This window comes from Exophiala bonariae, assembly GCF_035927105.1.
Source record: "Exophiala bonariae strain CCFEE 5792 chromosome Unknown scaffold_24, whole genome shotgun sequence".
NCBI classification, from domain to species: domain Eukaryota; kingdom Fungi; phylum Ascomycota; class Eurotiomycetes; order Chaetothyriales; family Herpotrichiellaceae; genus Exophiala; species Exophiala bonariae.
The window spans coordinates 382,734-396,470 of NW_027042499.1; the positions used below are offsets into that span (position 1 = coordinate 382,734).

The following is a 13,737-nucleotide window of genomic DNA, read 5'->3' on the forward strand; positions in this document are numbered from 1 at the left end:
TGCAGATCAGCCCCAATTCCGAAGGGTGCTTGTCGGTACGAGTGATCACTGCCATTGTCGTCCTTGGACCATCAAAGGAACGACATGATTTATGAGCACGACATGACACTAGCTAAGCGATCGAATGGTATATGACAGGCTTGGGATCGATGCTTCCGCTACAGCCTCATGAACGCGAACAGCTGAATATCCGTCAGCCACTAGGGGTTCGTGAGCACCTCCTCATCATCATTGAATGCATTGACCATATGAGACTCCACTGTTCAATGTTAAAACTAGCTGGCAGACAGAGTTTGACAACGTTGACGTAAAACGCCTATCACCAAAGCAGTACGACTGGACAATTCCTTGGGACTGATGAAATAAGCCCCTCAGTCAATCGATAACTATACCAGTACTAGCGATCAAGAATCAGAATGAGGAGAGCTGCATTGTCTTAAACCCAGGTGAGACCACATTTTCGTTCCGAGGACTCTATGTGTTTCCGACATGAAACTCGATTGACTAACCGTTCTTCTTTGCAACACCCATTCTCGAAAAGACAAAGCAGCTTCCTCGAAGCTTTTGTCCATCTCTTCAACCAGAAAGCAAGCTCATCACGACAGCATTCCACCAGCTTCACTTGCTGATAATCCGAGTAAAACTGACCCTGGTTTTGTACAAGAAGGGTGCTCAACACAAAACTCGTTTCAATTTCCAATTCCTAGACAACTCCCACGAGGACCCCGCTGTGCAAAAGTGACCTCAAAAAGACCCGCCATCACAGTCATCTGTCCCGAGCCTCAACAGTCAGTTGCAGCGGGACCCCTGGCGTCCCTTGGCCCAACAGCAACACAACCACTGTCTGAATCATCTCATTCGGACGATAAATCTTCTACAAACTTGTTTCCTAGTTCTCACAAAATATCTAAAGCACAAATGGCTGCCGCTGTAGCCAGTCCCTTCTCAAATGGCATCCATAGATCAAAGGAAACGACCTATTATCAATCCTCCTCTGTTCAGGAGCGAAAGAAAACAGTGAATGGTGGTCCTAGACCTAGGGATCTCTCCGGGTGGACACTATCTGGTGACAAAGCCAGAACACCAACTGCGAGCGGTTCTGCAAAGATGGCAGAAACCGTGAGTCTGCTCAAGAGCCGTTGTGCGGAAGAGTTGGGCGCTGCCATCTCCAACAATATTGTCAGTTCTCATACACGACTCATGGAAAAGATCAGCCAGGAGCGTCTGCGAGCACTGCCAACTGAAGGCAGTGCTTGGGATAAGGTGTTGGCCTGGGCTCAATCCTTTGCTGAAAAGTTCAACGACTTCGACCATGCCATTGAACAGTTCACCGGCGGAAATTATGACGGTGCAGAAATTGCTTTTGGCTATTGTATCTTGCTTCTCGACCTTGGCGACGAGAATGCAGCGGCGCTTCAGGCTTCGTTCGGATTCTTTTTCAAGTGCTCGCTGGATCTCATTGCAATTCTGGACCGTGTGGAGCTCTTCAGTGCTTCTTTTGATATCAACGAGCAACTTGTTCTAGCCTATGCTGATCTTGTTACCCTCGTCTCGGACATCGCTCTCCGATTCTACCAGGCGATCCGGGCTCCCAGTACTTCTGGTGTTTCGATAGATATTTACGCCGTCTTTGCTGACACAATAGAGAGCTTCCAAACCAGGAGGGACAAGATTATCGAGTCAATGTGGAAATATCAGCTCTCCCAGTCGAATGTTGAACTTGACTCCATGCCGTCCATCAAAACCCTGAGGTCATGGCTTGCGGTCGAGGATAGTGTCCTCAGATATAAATCGGGTGACCATACCACGCTTGTCAATGATCGACAGCAACTGACTTGTCTCTGGGTGCAACCGTATCTCACTCGATTCCTCAATAGTGGACGAGATGTACTTGCTATTACTGGCTCTGCGGGCTCTGGCAAGACCGTTCTCGCCGGTACAATCGTGGACACTGTGCAACGCAATACTGCGAGGAAGTCATACAGTGTCCTGTTCGTTCCCATCAACGCTAGAGCGAAGTCGCAGGCAACAGGTCTGCATGTCATTCGTAGCCTTCTTTCTCAACTATTTGAAAGTCGAGTTGGCAACGTCCAACTTTATAAGATCCTTTCCGAGACCTTTGAAGCGTCTTACAAGGCTTCCGATGTGGAAAGTTATGAATCGCTTCTCTGGAAGGTGTTTGAAAGAGCCATCGAATCGACTTTGCCACAAGCTAAGGACACCCTAATCATTGTGGATGGAATTGATGAGGTTTCGACTGATCCAAAGGAAGCACAGAATTTGCACAAACACTTGGTTGTTGCATCATCCAAACACGAGAAGGTTAAACTGATCACTCTCTCACAACCATCTTCGCTTGCTCCTAAGACGGCTGCTGATGTACAAATCACTTCTGATCTTGTCTATGATGATGTCTTCGCGGTGGTATCTACACTTGTTCAAGACCACCACTATCTACAACAATTGTCTCGTATCGAACAAGAGATGATCATAGACCAGATTGTTGAGAGCTCGAAAAGCAATTTTCTCTGGTCTAAACTCGTGGCCAAAATCTTGCTTAAGGAACCGTCTTTGGACAAGTTCCGTGAAGCTACAGCTGCGATGAAGAAAAATCCTAAGCCAATTCAGGATGTGATTCGTGATCATCTCTCCTCCGCCAATCTATCCGAAGAGGGAAAGCGACTCTTGACCTGGCTTACCATCTCGAAGCGTCCTCTGAGTGTTGAAGAACTGTCTCTCCTTCATGGCATTGACCCAAAGACAGGCTCCCTGAGCGGAAATCGTATTGACCCGCTTCAACTCTTGAAGCCTGTTGCCGCTCTCATCTTCCTGCAAGATGGTTTACTCTACCTCCGCCATGCCTCCATTCGCTCCCCACTTCTGTCCCACTTTGAGCATAATAGGCAGCAAACCTCCATAAAGGATTCTTCTCTAGATCTCGTGCGCCGACTTTTGGTTTACCTCAGGGTCACCATCAAAGATCAAAAGGACCCATCCTTCTCCCCTTTGACATCCTCTCAAGCTGATCAGATCTTCAACCAACACTCCCTTGCAGAGTATGCCATTAGATACTGGGTAAGCCATTATCTAGAGCTCCCAAACACTGCAAAAGAGTTTTCACAGGAAACACTGAAAGAGTTCAATTCGATCTTGCCAACCTCCCCAACAGTATCGCTCCTAGAAAAGTTGGCGTGGAAGTGGCAGCCCGCTTCCATACAGATCTCATGGCATAGCACCTCACTCGACATGTATCGAAAGGTTTTCAACCACAACCATCCAACAATACTTCAGTCCACAATTGTCCTGGCGATCATCTTCCAGACAGTGGGAAACACGCAGGAGGCAGCCAAACACTCGTATCTTGCAACGCAGCTCAGTGTCACAATTTTCTCTATCACACACCCTCTGACCATTCAATGTGCAAATAAGTTCTTAGACGTTACTAGCATTCTAAATTTTAGTACACGATCTGAGACAGCAACGTACTTCGAAGAGGTCTTGACGATCTTGATTCAGAGCTATACGAAGCAATATGGTGCTACCTCCGAAATGGTGACACAATATCAGTATCGGCTTGTTGAACTATATCGTTCTCTGAAAGAGGAGACAAAGGTCATGGAACTGGAGCAGTCACTGCGTGGGCGTAGTTCACAAGGAGGACAAGAGGAACTCACTAGAAGAAAGACTGGCTCACTCGATGTGCGCCTTATGTTCCGCCAAGGAAAGGAAAGCAGCTACAAAATGTGGAATTGGGACGCTGAGAATGATTACGACGTCTCGTTTAAGTCGGAGACCCGCAAGAGCGTTACTGAACTCCTGGAACTAGCCCAAGCTTTCATTTCCAAAGGTTCCACAGCCAAAGCTGAACAGTGCTATGTTGAAGCTTGGTACTATACATCATTACAACAAAGAACCAGTCAGTCACTAGAGATTGATGTGACCAGGATCAAGCTCGTACTGACCTATTCCCAATTCTTGAGGTCTATCAAGCGTGAAAGCGAGGCAACTGCATTGCTGACTGGCATCTGGGAGGAGTACAAATCTTCCTCCGTTGCACTTTCAGAGCATATCAGCTCCCATTTATTCGAAATTGGTCAAACATTGCAGACGATAGGAGCTGCCTCTGTTGCAATTGAGATCTTCAAGCATCACTCTTCTGTCATACGATCTCACCACAGTAAAGAGAGTTCTGCCGTCGCCAAAGTCGAAGAGTGCCTGCAAGTGACACAAAGAGAACTCTTGAAACAAGTATCCTCGTCATCAGGTTCAGCCAGCCATGTTTCACAGGAGGAAATTGTAGAAATCATCACCAGCTTTCAGTCTTCCAAATCATCCCAGCTCGACATAACTTCAACTTCTGCCGTCAAGCAAGTGGTGACTACCTACATCGCGCAGAGACGCTGGAAGGAGGCTACCGTGGTCATCAAACAGACACTGCGGGTGATCTGGACAGGTTTCTTCGCAGCTTCGATCGAGGATGTAAATTCCCCAGTTAGCAATGCTGAATTTGCTGTCGAACTTGCTGATCATCTCATCACTGTTTATGAATCACGACTTCGCATCTTGAAAGCCCAGGACTTGAGAGAGCGACTGTATCGTGCTGTCAAGTCTACACGAAAGATCGAAGATCATGTCGTCAAACACAATCTCTCAGAGCTTCTCAGGTTGTATGAGAAGACAAGGTCACGTGATAGAACTATCCAACTGTATCGTGATCTCCTTGAAGACTACAAGAAAGCTTATGGATCGTGCCATCAAGAGACGCTCAAAATACTCTGGAAACTCGCTCATTTGAGCAGTCCAGATCCAATCTCCATCGATTACTATCGGGAGATTGTGGAGCTGTTAAGCAAAGATTCTAAGGTTTGCCATTCGGATGCCATTGAAGCCTTGGACATCATCTCCAGCCATTACTGGAACGAGCGTCGCTACCGAGACGCAACCTGGGCTTACGGGCTTCTTTTTGCAACATTTGTTCACAAGGGCAAAGATCTCAAGCAGTTCAAGTCTACGACATTCACCTCTACTGTTTATACCAGATACGTGGAAAGTCTAAAGGTTTCAAGTTTCAAGACCACTACTATCTACGAGATCACCAAACAATATGAAGAAACATGCATCACGGCATTTGGCATAGACAGCAACATTAGTCACGAGGCAATGCTCAGCCTAGCGAGGTTGTGCCAATCGACCAAGCTCCACCAGGCTGAAGCGATCTCGCTTTACGAGTCTCTCTTGAAAGATAGTAAGGCTATCGAGTATCACTCGGAGTGTAAGGAGACTTTGAACGCCTTTTACGAGGAGAGATCCCTTGAGGCCGCAAGAAACACTACTGTATCTGCATCTAGTGAACAAATCGATCACGCCGTTACCATCATCCGAAAGCGGATGACTGAGAATCGAAGTCAGTATGGGTGGACACATGAAGAGTCTCTGGAGCAGTTGAAGGAGATCTCCTATCTCTATGCCAAGAGCTCCAAAAAGGAGGAAGCCATCAAAGAGATTACCGAAGCCACGAGTCACGTCGTCACTAGCGAGAAGAGTTCCATCCTGCTAGTCAAGAGTGCACGTGCAATCGCATCTTCATATATTGCAGTTGGTGAAACCCATCGTGGACTGGAGATGACTGAGGAACTACGCTGGCAGTTGATCACGAAGGACTCTAGCAATTCGAAGAAGTACAACATCAATATCACCACTACTGACCGCTCTGTGGCCATCTTCATTGCGCAGTTGGCATACAGTCTACGACAGGATTCACTTGTTACTTTCAACGAGATATACTTGTCGATCATCACAGAAATTGTGTACTATGAAGACTTTCAGCGGTCGATTCGAACTAATGCTTCGGTCACGGAGGTCTTCTCGATCGCCGCTCGACTGCATTCTTTCTTGTGCCTTCACAAGCGCACCGTAACTCTAGTTCATGTTGAAAATGAGCTAGCCAGTTTCTTCTTACGCACATCGGGCGACAAAGCCAAAGTTGGAGATATCGCTCAAGTCAAAATCCTTGTCACGACCATGCTTGAATACCTCCACAGTCGTCAGATCAAGAACTTCCTACACTCTGTCAATCTCGCAAGCATTGAACGTGTTCGCCACTTGCTGACGAAAGGACAGCAAAAGCAGGCTTGCGATCTGTCGCAGACTGCCTTCCGCTATTCTCATGCTAACAGCTGGTATATCACCCCTGATGCCATCAAGCATGGCTTAACCCTAGCTATCCTTATCGCCGACCTGGGTAAATCGGGTCCGACACGCAAGGCTCAACTCGAGATTGCTAGCAGCATCGCCCGCCCTATGCTGAAGGCAGCTCATCAACATAGCCTGAACCTTGCCTCGGTCCCTTTGCAAGAAATCAACAGCATAGTCCGTATCCTTGGAGATTCAAAAGATTTTGAGACGCTTGAGGTAAGCAGGAAACGTGTAGCCAATTCTCTTGGTGAATTCCATAGACTAACTGACTTTTTCTACAGTGGCTCCTCACCGCTCTATGGGATGCTCGTGAGACACATCGCGCCTGGCGACCAGCCGTGGTTCTCAACTTGGGCAAGCGCCTGGCGATTGCACGCTTCTTGCTCAACAAGCAGGACTTGGCTTTGAATCTCGCCGCCGACATCGCGTACAACCTGCGTCGAGTCTACGGCTCCGCCCACCTTGCTACTCTGGAAATGAATGTCTTCCTCAGTCAACTGTACGTCAGCACCGGCTTATCACTACAATCGACCAAGGGTGCTGGAGACCTTGCACGCCGCTATTATAAGCGAGCAATTGGGGTACATGAGAATGTTCTGCGGTCACTCACACTTGATCCTCTGGGCTTGAATGAAGATGACGATGTCACTGTCCTGTCTTCGGATCCCGAACCACTTGATATCTCGGGTGTTATAAGCAAGGATGCCACCCAGGGCACGTATGCTAGGCGCCATCTGACCCTGTTGCGCGCTGCGCTCGAACGCTTTGGTGACTATCCCAAACCATATGCCGAGTACGAACAAATGAATGCAGATGTGTTCCATACTTTTGCTGAAGACTTGAGGGGAGTAGAAGGTGTGGAGAAATGGAATGTCAAGAAATTTGGAAACGGCAAGGCTGGGAATGAGGAAGGTGCCTTGGACGTCAATATCAAGGATTGGGCTTTGCTCGATGTACATGAACATACCAATGGAACCAATGGCCACTTGAATGGGGTTGATTGATGATACTGGTAAGGTGATGGAGTTTCAGGGAGCTATCTTTATTCGGATCAATTGGAGTTGGAAGAATGTGCATAGTCATTTTTCGAATCTCAAAAGCCATCATTATAACTAATCATTGATTCTAATCATTGATTCTCTACTGAGTGTGAGTAAAGATCGGCCATTCACCAACAAGACACACGTCAGCTGCTCAAAGAAACCAGCCAAAGCCTTGCACATTATGCCCAGCAGTCGCTGTGTAACTGAGGTTGACCCAAAATCAACTGCCGTGAAATCTACCTTTCTTGCACGCAACTCCCTCGTCACGTCCAATCAGCCTTTTTCCATTGAGGACGGTTTTCCATAAAGATGTATATATCCCAATTGGGAAATAAAATAATTTCCTGCCGGACTCGGTTAGCGTTGGCGGATAGAATTCTATCCGACCATCTGGGGGAAAGGGGGCTAAGCAGCTCGCTCAATGGCCTCTTCGTATCCGCTGTGTCTCTCACCATCACAACAACCCAATCGGAGATGAAATGAGCACTGAGTAAGACACCGATGGGTTTTCCTGTAAGCAAAGCGATTCAGCTCAATTGTTGAAGCCGGGTCTCGGGGACTGCAGATCTGATCTTATCGTGCACATGGAGTGCGGAATTTGAGCCGGGCAGGGCACATCGCTGCGAAGCTTTTCGAGTTTTTGAGATTGTTGCAGAGCAATTTCATGACACGGCTGGTGACACGGCTCAGTAGGAGTGATCCGTGTCTGACCAGCTGAAAGATCACGAGGATGGTTATATATAACGTTATGTCCTTCGACATGGAGAATCCCACCTGGCTCAGTGTCGCAGAAGGAAATCAAAATCAGTGTCAAAGGCTTTGATATAAAGAGCTCGAATAAGAACCGCAAGAAGAACATCATTATTCATTCCAAAGCGCCAACAGGAACAAACATGTCGGACTCCCCATTCCCAGAATTTCCCGTCTCCAATATCACAATCCCATGGAACCCGCTTGTCAAGAAGGCCTACGACTACACCAAGGAGCACACAAGCTTACCAACCCTGAATCACTGCCTGCGCAGTACAGCATTCGCTCTGATCATCGTGCGCAAGTTCCCGCCTCTTGTGGCAGCGACACCAGATCTAGACCTCGAAGCCGTGGTTCTTTCAGTGCTCATGCACGATCTGGGCTGGGCTACGACAAAGTCGTTGCTGTCAACAGACAAGCGCTTCGAAGTGGACGGCGCCAACCTCGCGCGCTCGCTAATCCAGTCGTCCGTTTCGGATGGCTGGGACAAACACCGCCTGCAACTCGTGTGGGACACGATCGCGCTGCATGCGACGCCCAGCATCGCACATCATAAGGAGCCCGAGGTGTTCCTGGGTCAGCTGGGAATCATGGGCGATTTCTTCGGTCCGAATATCCCTATCCCAGGTGGTTTGATTACGGTCGATGAGTATAAGGAGGTCGTGCGTGCGTTCCCGCGAGCAGGGTTCAAGGAAGACATGATCAGTGTTATGTGTGGACTCTGTCGTGACAAGAAGGAGACGACGTTCGATAATTACGTGTGTGACTTTGGACTCAATGAAGGATACGATGGGAAGGGAACTGGGAAGGAAGAGTACCGGGCTGCATTCGAGAAGAGCAAGGTACGAGATATGATGTTTGCGGGCCTCGCAGCTTGCGAGGAATACGAGAAGTGAGAAGGGTAGGTTGTCAGGTCCTCGGCCCAACAATATCGCACCAGATGCATCATCAATATCTCCAATGAAGTGATCTAGAGCGTTTTCATCCTATCGTATATAAACACTAAGCTTGATCCGATCTTTGCTATTTGAGATAGGCCAATCAATGTCATCATCGGCCGGCTGTCTCATCCGTTGCCATCTGGCCGGATATGCTATCCATATCACAGACCCAATACCTGCTATTTCCGTCGATTTCCTGTGTCTGCCTTTCCAACGCACTACTACTGCCGAAAATTCTTCTTATTGAGTCTTTTCTCGTCTAGATTGCTTTGGATTGTGTGCTGATTGCCCGGTGACGTCGTGGTGCTACCTTTTTCTGGTGTATGCTCTCCGTTGGAGCCACGAGGATAAAAAACTCACTTCTTGATACCTAATCTTAGCAAGCCACTAACTAGTTGACGCAAACGGAGTCATGAACGGACCATCGAATTTCAAGAGTATTGCACCGGCCCCTCTTACAATAAGTTCGATCGAAGGGAGTATCATCGGCGAGTCGTCTCGGTTTGAGCCTCAACCTCGTAAGAATACTAGCACCGCATGCTATGCGTGCAGAAGGCGCAGGAGTCGAGTGAGTGGCTAATTTCACTTCGTCTCATCTCCTCTCATCTTTTATCCCCTCATTCCCCCTATGAGATTCCAAGTTAATCTGATATTCTCCACCTCTCCAGTGTAGCGGAGGCCAGCCGTGCAACTCTTGCCTCTCACATAGCACAGAATGCATCAAGGACGACAAGGACGACAAGCGGCGCAAGATTGCCGTCAACCGCAAAATAGAGCTGTTGGAAGGTGAGCAGCAGCTGCTCGACGACCTCCTCTCGACAATCCGGGCAGCAAATCCGCAGCAGCTGAATGGAGTCATCAATCTCATCCGAAGTCATGTCACCAAAGACGAGCTTAGAATGCATCTCGCGGATTTTTTTGCGGCCGCCTCGGGAAGTTCAATGTCCCCGGACGGTAACTCACCGGTCGTGACGCATCGACGTCGCCGTATGCAAGGTCGTATACAAGATCTCGTCAATCCCATCATCACTGTGCCCGCGAGCCCATGGACGACCGTCACGGACGACAATGATCTCGTGTCGCACCTCATCTCACTGTGGTTTACCTGGGCCCACCAATGGTGGCAATGGGTGGAACGGACTTCGTTTCTCGAGGCCATGCGGTCAGGAAACACCAATAGCCTGATCTGCACGCCTTATCTTGTAAACATGATCTTAGCAGACGCTTGTGTACGTTGATTTTGCATGCGTATCTCAGCGAATGTGGTTTGCTGATCGTTTTTCCAGCTGCTCGACACTCTGACAGGAGATGATGATGGACCGAATGTCTGGCTCGGAGAACAGTTCTACAACGAAGCCAAAAGGAGTCTCGAGGCAGAACAAGGACAAGTTTCGTTTACCTTGGTCGCTACCCTTGGCGTACAATGGACATAGTGAGTCACCACGCTGTCCCTTGAATCAGACACGAAATGCAGAGGATTCGTCTGACGTGTTTCCATATTAGTCTCAATGCCAATGGCCAAGACAAATTGGGAAATCCAATCCTATATCAACAGATGTATCTCGCCAAAAGCCTTGACAAATGGCAGTCACGTGTCGAACAGAGCTTTAACCTCACGGATCAAGAGTCGAAGGCCATTGACATAAACATAACCTATCTTTCGTGGACGTTGTTTGCGCTGAGCTCGCTGACACTGATCAACCTGGAAAAAGAACAGCCGCTGACGCCACCGAAGCGGGATAAGCCCCTTGCGGGACACGAAGCGTTCGGTGAAATGCAAACATGGCAGCCTTACCCTCAACCAAGTCATCCGTACCCTTTCCACGCGGGGTGTCACTTCCATGCATTCTTATCGTTGTCTGAGAAAGTGATGCGTGATGAGGAACTGTTCAAGTCGAAAGATCGATCGCAGGAAGTCATGGAGCGTTTTTCAAAGATTTATCACGAGATGGAGACCTGGCCACAGGATCTACCCGACTGCATGAAGCTGGGTCCGAGGTCAACACCCCATATGCTAGCATTGCAGTAAGTCGTGTCCAAATTATTCCCGAGTTACTCAGTACCCACCCTCCTTTCCCATGCCTCAGGTCCTAGCATAAATGCTGCTATCCAGCCTGAAATGTGCTGACGTTCTGTGATTTCACAGTGCTCTCCACAAATGGATGATGTTGATACTCTTGAAACAAATAGCGGCGTTTGATGCAGGAGAGCCTGACAGACCGCTTGTCGCCAAAACACCACAATCATCCGAACAGAAGCACTGGAAAGAAGTGTGTATTGGGCTTTCAATCGACATCGGCAAAATCCTAGAATGGCACCGCAGAGACTGGGGCAACGATCGATTTCCTGTCATCGTCATGAGGCCGGTTAGCCTAGCGCCATTTGCACTGTTCGAAGGCCTGTCTGAGCGGCCAGAGGCGCAAAGCGCTATGGTCGAGTTGTGCATGTGCATTACGGCGGCATCCCGTCGTTTTCGCGTCGGCAAAGGTATTCTCAAAGTTATCGGTACCATTGCGCGCCGGGACAACGTCGAGTTACCAATACCATGCTATCAGATGATTGATGCCGCCATGCGCTCGTTGGATGACAGCAGATTTACCAACGCTGGTCAATTAATGTCGACAGGAGTAGACTATTTGTTGGAGAAGTGGGATGATTTGGACCTCGAGTGATTTTTTAGCGAAGGCGGCACTTTCGATCAGAAGGGATGTTGATGGTTTTTGGACCAAGAGAAACCTTGGGTGAATTTTAGAAGATATTTCTGCAGCCTCTCTAGATATTGGCCATGGCAAGATTGGATGATCCCTTGTCACCGGCAATTTACCAACTCCCTCGAGCCTCTCTTGATTTATGGCTTAGGAAATCGTACCTTGTTGGCTCCACATCCTAAAAACTGGTTGATGCCTCAAGTATCTTCGGGGTAATGTTGGCCGTTCTCATCAACCAGAGCACGTTAGGTACCTACAGTAGGTGAGGAAATGTAAGTCTACCTAGGTACCCATAAGTTAGCTCACCAGTCCAAGTCAAACATGAAATCCCACGAGTCATGGTATTTCTTGGCGTGTTTATTTAGTGTTTATCACGAGTCATTTTGGACTCTTTAGTCATCAGTGATCACAATAATGAGGATGCGACAAAGAGCTCAATCCTTAGGTACTTGTGTGTTCCGCTCCTCCATCGCTCTGGGCACAAGAGTCAATGTAAAACCGGTCGTGATTAACTTCCAACTCTTGCACCGCGTCCACCCGGCAGGCGTATGCCCCACAAGGCTTGGAAGATGGATCTTCCAGGGCTGTCCAGCCGAAGATCCAAGGGCATCTTCAATTGGTAAGATCTGTCGTTTGGTGACGACACTCGTGTTTCATATGAGGCCATCCGTTCGCTGCTGGAACTCTGGGTACGGATACTTGATCCTGGCGAGGCCTGGGTTTACTTGATCGATTACGAATACACTGTAGATGCCTTTAGATGTTGATTAATGAAGACGTATCGTTGAAATAACGCTCTGCAATCCTGCTTCTCAATATACAGAATAGCGTCCAACTGTTCACACTCACATCTACCAGCCTAGGTCCCGACTTCTCGAGCGTAGTTTGAAGGCTTTGTGTGGAAAATGCTGCTGCCTCGTCTACATCGACTTCCAGGCAGCATTGCTGTCCTCCTATCGACCACCACAATCATATATGGCACAACGGCTTTACAAATCCCGTTTCATGATAGTGTAAAGAAGGAACTCCGTGATATACCTAGCATCGGACTAGGACTCTGGAATTCCAAGAATGAGGATGTATGTATTGACACTTCTCCCGTGCTATTCACAAGACTGAATCTAACTTGAACTCTATAACAAGGCGACAAACGCAGTCGAGTCTGCGTTTCGCGCTGGATACGTACATTTAGATGGCGCGGCGGCATACAGTATATATACCAATGCCATATTATATGCCCAGTCTGACAATTGATAACAGGCAACGAGCTATTCGTCGGAGCCGGTCTAAATGGCACATCAGCTCCACCACGACGCAAGTACTGGCTAACCTCGAAATTATGGAACGACCATCATCAGCCGAAACTTGTGCGCAAGGCTCTCGAACAAACTCTGTCGGACCTCAACACCACGTACCTCGACTTGTATTTGATGCACTGGCCGGTCGCATTTCTACCGGATCAGTCGCCTGGTCGGAATGTATTGGATCAGGACACCAGTATCCTTGCGACCTGGCAGGCGATGGAGGATCTAGTTCGGAGTAACTTGACGAGGCATATCGGCGTATCCAACTTCAGCCCACGACAGCTGGACGGGTTGTTGAAGGATGCCAAGATCAAACCTTATGCACACGAGTTCGAGACGCACCCATACTTGCAGCAGCAGGAGTTTGTGGACTGGCATGTCAAGAACGATATCAAGGTCATTGCTTACTCCCCGTTGGCCAATTCAAACCCGACTTATGATAAGAAATATCCCAAGCTGGATCCCATTCTGGCAGACCGTTTCTGGACCGAGCTGGCGCTGAAGAAGAACGTCACCGCTGCACAAGCCATTTTAGGCTGGGGCGTGCAGAGGGGAACCATTGTGATTCCCAAGAGTGTCCATGAGCAAAGGATTGTCGAGAATCTTGGCGCTTTGAATGTGACTTTTAGTAAGAAAGAACTAAGTGAGATCTCAGAACAGGATAAGAAGGCGAGGTTCAATGATCCTGGCAAGAGCTGGGGTGTGCAACTGTTTGAGGGTCTAGACGATGGTTCCAGCAGATTTCTGATCCAGGATTTGTCCTAGCAGTGATTGGAAAGCAGGCAGCAGAAGGAAG

The 13,737-nt window shown here is 48.4% G+C and overlaps 4 protein-coding genes across 4 annotated transcripts; all 4 read left to right on the plus strand.

The window, feature by feature from the left end:
* Positions 1-918: 918 nt before the first annotated feature.
* On the plus strand, positions 919-7,199 carry LTR84_006433 (uncharacterized protein; the record flags this gene model as incomplete). The annotated part of the gene is made up of 2 exons (XM_064849994.1): positions 919-6,411; positions 6,477-7,199. The coding sequence occupies 2 exons, from the start codon at positions 919-921 to the stop codon at positions 7,197-7,199; spliced, it is 6,216 nt and encodes a 2,071-aa protein (XP_064703295.1).
* Positions 7,200-8,131: 932 nt separating this feature from the next.
* On the plus strand, positions 8,132-8,884 carry LTR84_006434 (uncharacterized protein; the record flags this gene model as incomplete). The annotated part of the gene is made up of 1 exon (XM_064849995.1): positions 8,132-8,884. One exon carries the CDS (start codon positions 8,132-8,134, stop codon positions 8,882-8,884), a length of 753 nt encoding a protein of 250 aa, XP_064703296.1.
* A 457-nt stretch (positions 8,885-9,341) lies between these two features.
* Positions 9,342-11,601, plus strand: LTR84_006435 (uncharacterized protein; the record flags this gene model as incomplete). The annotated part of the gene is made up of 5 exons (XM_064849996.1): positions 9,342-9,447; positions 9,644-10,158; positions 10,216-10,361; positions 10,433-10,954; positions 11,076-11,601. The coding sequence occupies 5 exons, from the start codon at positions 9,342-9,344 to the stop codon at positions 11,599-11,601; spliced, it is 1,815 nt and encodes a 604-aa protein (XP_064703297.1).
* A 941-nt stretch (positions 11,602-12,542) lies between these two features.
* Positions 12,543-13,706, plus strand: LTR84_006436 (uncharacterized protein; the record flags this gene model as incomplete). Its single annotated transcript, XM_064849997.1, has 3 exons — positions 12,543-12,716; positions 12,781-12,847; positions 12,898-13,706. 3 exons carry the CDS (start codon positions 12,543-12,545, stop codon positions 13,704-13,706), a joined length of 1,050 nt encoding a protein of 349 aa, XP_064703298.1.
* Between the last annotated feature and the right edge of the window lie 31 nt (positions 13,707-13,737).